General features: G+C 34.2%; 1 protein-coding gene across 2 annotated transcripts in view; it reads right to left on the minus strand.

Annotated features, from left to right (window-relative positions):
- LOC115218084 (transmembrane protease serine 12) overlaps positions 1–6,399 on the minus strand; it is a 29,771-nt gene extending 23,372 nt beyond the window's left edge. Inside the window, exons 1-3 of one of the 2 annotated variants that reach the window (XM_029787860.2) lie at positions 6,266–6,344; positions 4,695–4,854; positions 419–543 (exon numbers count right to left, since the gene is read on the minus strand). In XM_029787860.2, coding sequence (XP_029643720.1) covers positions 419–543; positions 4,695–4,854; positions 6,266–6,329 — 349 coding nt within the window. In that variant the 5' untranslated portion in view covers positions 6,330–6,344. Of the gene's footprint in view, positions 1–418; positions 544–4,694; positions 4,855–6,265 lie in introns of both variants that reach the window. The other variant, XM_029787861.2, reaches the window with a different exon arrangement.
- Positions 6,400–6,640: the final 241 nt, after the last annotated feature.

A 6,640-nucleotide genomic window follows, 5' to 3' on the forward strand; every position in this document is an offset into this window, starting at 1 on the left:
CACGTACACACATATGCGTCAACATTCTTTCAGTTTTTGTCTACCAAATCTACTCACAAGCCTTTTGTCGGCCGAAGCTATAGTAGAAAACACTTACTCAAGATGCCACGCAGTGGGACCGAACCTGAAACCAAGTGGTAGGGAAGGAGACTTACCACACAGCCACGCCTGCATGTATGTATGCTTGTATACAAACACACATGTATGAGTGTGTATGCATGTGCGTGTATGTATGTGTTTGTGTGCATGTGCATGTGTGTGTGTGTGTAAGATTGTATCATGTGCCCTACTGACTAACACTTCTGTATTCTTCTACATGGTGATTGTAAATTCTATCATTTTATTTTCCAGTCAAATTCTACTGGTTAATATTTTGATATGTTTTTTTTTAATAGACCGAACTTTTAGATTTACTCACCAAAAGAAGGGGGACCAACATAATCGGGATGAGAATGGATACCGGATTTGAAAACATAAGTAAATGTTGTCATGGACCGTCGGTTACTACTTCCTGCAGAAACAATGATTTTGTCCACATCTTTCCTGTAATATATATGATTCCATTTAAATTGTAAAATATAACATTCACGATAAATTACAAATACTTCTTATTAATAATTTTATTTTACCATAAAACCTCTTAATTTCATAGGTGGAGTTTACATTCTGGGTTCAAATTCTGCCGAGATCGACTTTGCCTTTCATCCTTTAGTGTGGATAAAACAAATACCAGTGAAACACTGGAGTCGAAATAATCAGCTAGCTGCCCACCCCGAAAATTTCAGGCCTTGTGCCTATAGTAGAACATAATTTCATAGGTAGAGATTTATGAAATTAAACTTACATCAGTGTATAACCATTATGTCGAATCCTTAGTTCGGTAACATGCAATGTTGGTCATATCTAACATAATGAGTTGAAATTAAATGATATGGAGCATTTAGACCAGCGTTCTCATTTCTGTAACATTATGGCGTCTTATAAATACATAAATAATATAATCTTTTTATCTCAGTAAAAATGTCACACTTTAAGTTTTAAGTGGGGAATATATATATATACACACTCATCTTATTCTTGCAATATATTATATACTAGCAGTATCGCCCGGCGTTGCTCGGGTTTGTAAGGGAAATAACTATATAAGCATTTTTAGAGAGTTATAGCCAAAAAATAGCAAAAAATGCATAAAAAATGGAAAAAATATGATGGTAAATTTTTTTTTAAATCGTTGACTCATCGTAGACATTTTTAGAGAGTTACTTCCCTTATATAATAGCGAAAAAATGCATTAAAATGGAAAAAAAACGATGGTAAATTTTTTTTAAATCGTAGACTCATGTAGACGCTTTCTTAGCCATTTCTGTTTTGGTGTCTTCAAGCCATGAAGTCGTTGTTCTAAAAGAACACTGGTCTCCTTGACAACGCATTACGACGTTGATTTCCTTACACTCCCTTCCCCAGAGGTGCAGGTGTGAGCGTGGACGCCAACTCCGCCGCCATCGACACACGAAAAATTATGCATTAAAATGGAATAAAAAATGATGTTAAATTATTTTTAAAATCGTAGACTCATCGTAGACGCGCGCTAATATTCAGACGGGCTCGATATGAATCACGACTATAAGCTACCCGAATTTGGTTAAACTGTACCGCAAAATGTGGGAGTAGTTAGGAATCTAAATCGAAAGGGACAGACACTCACACAACTACAGTTTTATATATATAGATATACATAGCGCAGTAGTGGTGAGATATGACAGCAAAGAAAAGCATACATTCACTCTCTGCATGCAATTAGACTCGGAAAGTTCGTGAGGAACCCACTGTCCCAATTTGCTGACTTTTCCGATAGCACACAGGTGTCAATGAATGGTTGAATGACCAAATCCAAGCTTCTCTGCTAGTTCCTCAACAGTTACGATGATATTTTGTTCCACCAGGGTTTTCAGGATGTCCTTGTCGAGTTCTACAGATCTTTCAGGATGAGGCTCGTCTTCTAGGCTGTAGTTTATGGCTCGGGATTTCTGGAACCACCATTGACACTGCATTACGCTTATTGTCCAATCCCCATATACTGCATTAATATTTCTTGTACTTTGCACACATTTATATTCTGTTATTCTTTTATATGTTTCAGCCTTGAGGTTGTGGCCATGCTGGATCATGTGTGTGTGTGTGTGTGTGTGTGTGTGTGTGTGTCTATCTGTCTATCTGTCTGTATGTATATATGTATATGTATATGTGTGAACAATAATATTTTCAACAGATGTGTTGCAAATGTATCTGATTGTTCTCAAGCTTCAATACTGTGTGTGTGTGTATGTGTGTGTGTGTGTATGTATGTATGTATGTATATGTATGTATGTATGTATATGTATGTATGTATGTGTGTGTGTATGTATGTGTGTGTGTATGTGTGTGTGTGTGTGTATGTATGTATGTATGTATGTATGTATGTATGTATGTATGTATGTATGTATGAGTGTATGTTTACTTTATTACTAATTACTCTCTTCCAAGAACATTTTCACTCACTCTTAGCTCTTAGCTTCCCATACATTTTACTCATGTATCTATCAGCGTCATAGACAGAATACTTTCACTTTAGTCTTCCTCAAATCACTCTGTCCGCTATTTACTTTCATTTTATTCGTTGCCCACTGTGTGTGTGCGTTTGCGTGTGGTGTAAACCAGACTAAGAAAAGCATTTGACACACACACCAGAATGTGAGTTTTCTGTAAATTTTGCTTAATTGGAGTTTAAATTTAAAAAACTGGACCTGGCATGACGCGATGCATTGTACTCTTAAAAATGCCAGGTAAATTGTAATTGAAGAAATCCTATATTGTAGATTTGTATAACTCCCAAAGGGAGGCAGATAAAATCTGCCTTTTATAATAAGAGATATATCTAAAAAAAGACTATAAAGCATTTCCTTGACATAGAACAATCTCTTCTATATTTTAGACATTCAGATATTATAGATCGATAGAACTACTTAACAAAATATGTGAATGTTGCATAAAATCACAAACGGTTATCATTTAGGATGAATTACTGGTAGACACACTACTATAGCTCATTAATAGAGTCAACACAGGAAAAACTCAGAAGGTGATTCCTAGGCTTGGACTCTTAAATCATTGATAATGCAACTACACTGTACATTTGGATAGCAAATTATTACAAGGGACGTAAATCTAATAACGTCTGTGATGTGTTAATTTAAAATATTCAGCTGAAATTAATGACAAGCTAACTTGTCATAATTTATTCAGTACTTTATGAAAGAATGAAAGAAATGGATTATTCAAAAACGTAAAATTTCACGTTCTAAAATAGAAACGACCATAAAACATCCAACTGGCAGAATCATCAAAGCAGAGACAAAAGGCCTTGAAATATCTGTTCTGGCTCCTTTCGTTCTGAATTCAAATATTTTGATTTTAAACCTTCCCGGTTTCTATGAAATAAAGTGTTTATCAAGCACTAGTGACAATTTAAGCAAGTATTTCCTCTCCGTAAATTTCTGATCTTGGAGCTTTATAAACAAATCACAAGGCCAGCAATTTCGGGAGAGAGGTAAGTCGATTATATTGACCTCAGTGCTCAACTGGTACATATTTTATCGACCCCGAAAGAGTAAAAGGCAAAGTCGATCTCGACGAAATTTGAACTCAGGACGTAAAACGGACGGAATGCTGCAAAGTATTTTACCTGATTATTGCCATATTATTGTCTATCATATTACAATAGTATTGTTTTAATATTACACAGGTTGATTCAAAAGTCTCCATACATAGGAAAAATTTATTTTTTCATAAGAAACAGTTTATAAGATCTCCTAGATTCCCTGATCTGATCCCTCTTAATTTCTATCTTTTGGGGCATTTGAAAGGCATAGTGTATCGCGGAAAGATAAAAAACAAATCGTTTGAAGGGACGCATCACCAACTCATTTGCACACGTATCACCAGATGTAATATTACGAGTTCACAATGAGTGGGGTAAACGTATTGCAATGTGTATTCAAAACAATGGTAACCATATAGTGTCCGTTAAATAAAAAAAACTGTTCTTATAAACTGTTTCTTATAAAAAGATAATTTGTTCCTATGTATGGCGACTTTTGAATAGCCTTGTAGTATATCTTTAAAGCGGTGAGCTGGCAGAATCGTTAGCTTGCCGGGCAAATTGCTTGAGGCACTTCGCCTGTCTTTACGTTCTGAGTTCAAATTACGCCGAGATCGACTTTGCCTTTCATCCTGTAGGGTCGATAAAACAAATACTAGTGAAACACTGGGGTCGATGTAATCGACTTACCAACGATCCCGAAATTGCTGGCCTTGTTCTAAAATTTGAAACCAATATTTTATTATCAACGCAATTGCTTGTTGATTTATTGTAATTGTCCAATCAACGGTTGTCTGTGAAGAAAGGTAATATGGACTTCTGTTTTCACAATTTACAAGAGCACGTTTCAGATCAATAGTAAAGCCAGTGGTATCAACTCAAGTATATCACTGGTGCCTATTTTATCGATCTCAAAATATGTAAAAGAAATTTATCTAAAGAGGGAGATGAACATTGACTATAGTGATACAAATCTTAACTATCATCTGTTGATAACCAATTCCTTCCTTAAGAACATCGAAACAATATTGGCGTCATATGCGAAAAATTTACTTACGCACAATGAGCAGCTGTAAGAACTTGGAGATCGTTTATAAGAGTTCCGGAACATACAAAGTATCCTCTTCCTTTAATCAACAATAAAGAGACAATCCAAGGAAATTCACATTGTTCAGCTTTAATACCTCCCATGATGTGTCGATGGTGTGAGGAAAACACTATAAATAGAATGTGTAATACATTACAACAATAGAGATAACCGACCATGTTGCCGATATATACATATATATATATATATATACACATAGATATATAGATAGATTGAGATACATGCACATACACACACACACACACACACCACACACACACACACTTGTATATATATATATATATATATATATATATATATATATAATATATATATATATATATATATATAAATATATATATATAAGCAGATATATGTTTGTAGGTAAACAGACGTAAGTGAACCATCATAACATCTAGCAGGAAATATGATTAATCAGAAGTAGACCACGATGTGGAGCCTTGGGAAAATTTTTTTTTTTGAACAAGTAGAATATATAAGCATATGCAGCCAAGAAGAAAATAATAAGCAGTGACTGTAAGGTTTCTGCTGTAAAAGTAACACAACAGTTATAGACAATTCCAATTATCTAGCTATTAGACATTAACAGCTACAACCTGGCTTTCTTAAAGGCACCAATTTGGACTTGAACAAAACAGAGAAGCATCTAAGTTATATGACACTATTGTTTTTCTCAGGCCAACGATTAGCGATAGCGTTGGAGGTATTCAGTTGCCGATTGAAAGCTATACAAAACGCATGTCTTTGATACAGCTGATCAACTAAGATAAGTCGCAAAGACAAGTATTCCATTACTGTGTTGTTCAAGACATGGAAATCCTACAGCAAACAGGGAGGAATTGCCGGATGTGATCTCGAAAGAAAGTAGTGGTTCTCTTCTGATAGAGTTAGTTGAACAAAACAGATATATGTTAACATTGAATAAGAAGAATAAATCTAAGAGAAAATAGAATAGAAGGGTAAGTATCCATCAAATTAGAAGAGGCAATACAGAAAAATATAACGCACCAAATGTGTAGACGTTGCTCGGTAGTTTTATCGACACAAAACAACGAAGGTTATGCAGTCAGAGATTAGCGATAAAACAACATCTGTTTAATTAAACAATACTTCTCCATTTAAAGCAAAATTTGTCTATCTGAAATAACACTTGTCAGACGAAAGTAACACTTGTCTATCTAATACACCACAAAACCAGTCTATCAAAAACAACACAACACTTATCTAAGGTAATACTTGCCTAATTGAAGCAACGCTTGTATACCAAGAACATTTGTCTGTATAAACAACTCTTGCCTATCTGTCGTAACAAACGAGCAAAATATTAACTTAGTATTAAAAATTATATTAAAGAAACATGGTAAACTAAAACCTTTGATAAGTGATCCTCTTTATTGCGGTTTTAAAAATACATTTCGAACATAGCGAAATTATATGGTATACAGCTTCAACATTTCAATAATTTTGAAACGAATTTATTCATGAAAGTAATTAAACTAATTATGCCTTGAATAAAGTACCTCTCTTACCTTCGACAGCATTTCCGGCAATTAATATGGTGATCAAGAGAAACGGAGTAAACATGGCTAGCTCGTAATACTTAAAATGGTGATGTAAGTTAGATTAAGGTTATATATATATTCATGTATGTATGCGTGTATATATATATATATATATATATATATTCACACACACACATATATTTATATATCTGTATACGTATACATAGATATATATAAATACATATATCAGTGCTTCTGCACTAGCAGATGTTTTTAGGTTTGTTAGGTTTAAAACAAAGTAATTGACATTGTCATGAACAAATATACAATAAAAATATTAGTTAATGGAGAGGATGTACAATGATGATCCAAACCCATTTGACAGCCATTAAA

The sequence above is a fragment of the Octopus sinensis genome, linkage group LG12 (genome assembly GCF_006345805.1).
Source record: "Octopus sinensis linkage group LG12, ASM634580v1, whole genome shotgun sequence".
Classification (NCBI taxonomy): domain Eukaryota; kingdom Metazoa; phylum Mollusca; class Cephalopoda; order Octopoda; family Octopodidae; genus Octopus; species Octopus sinensis.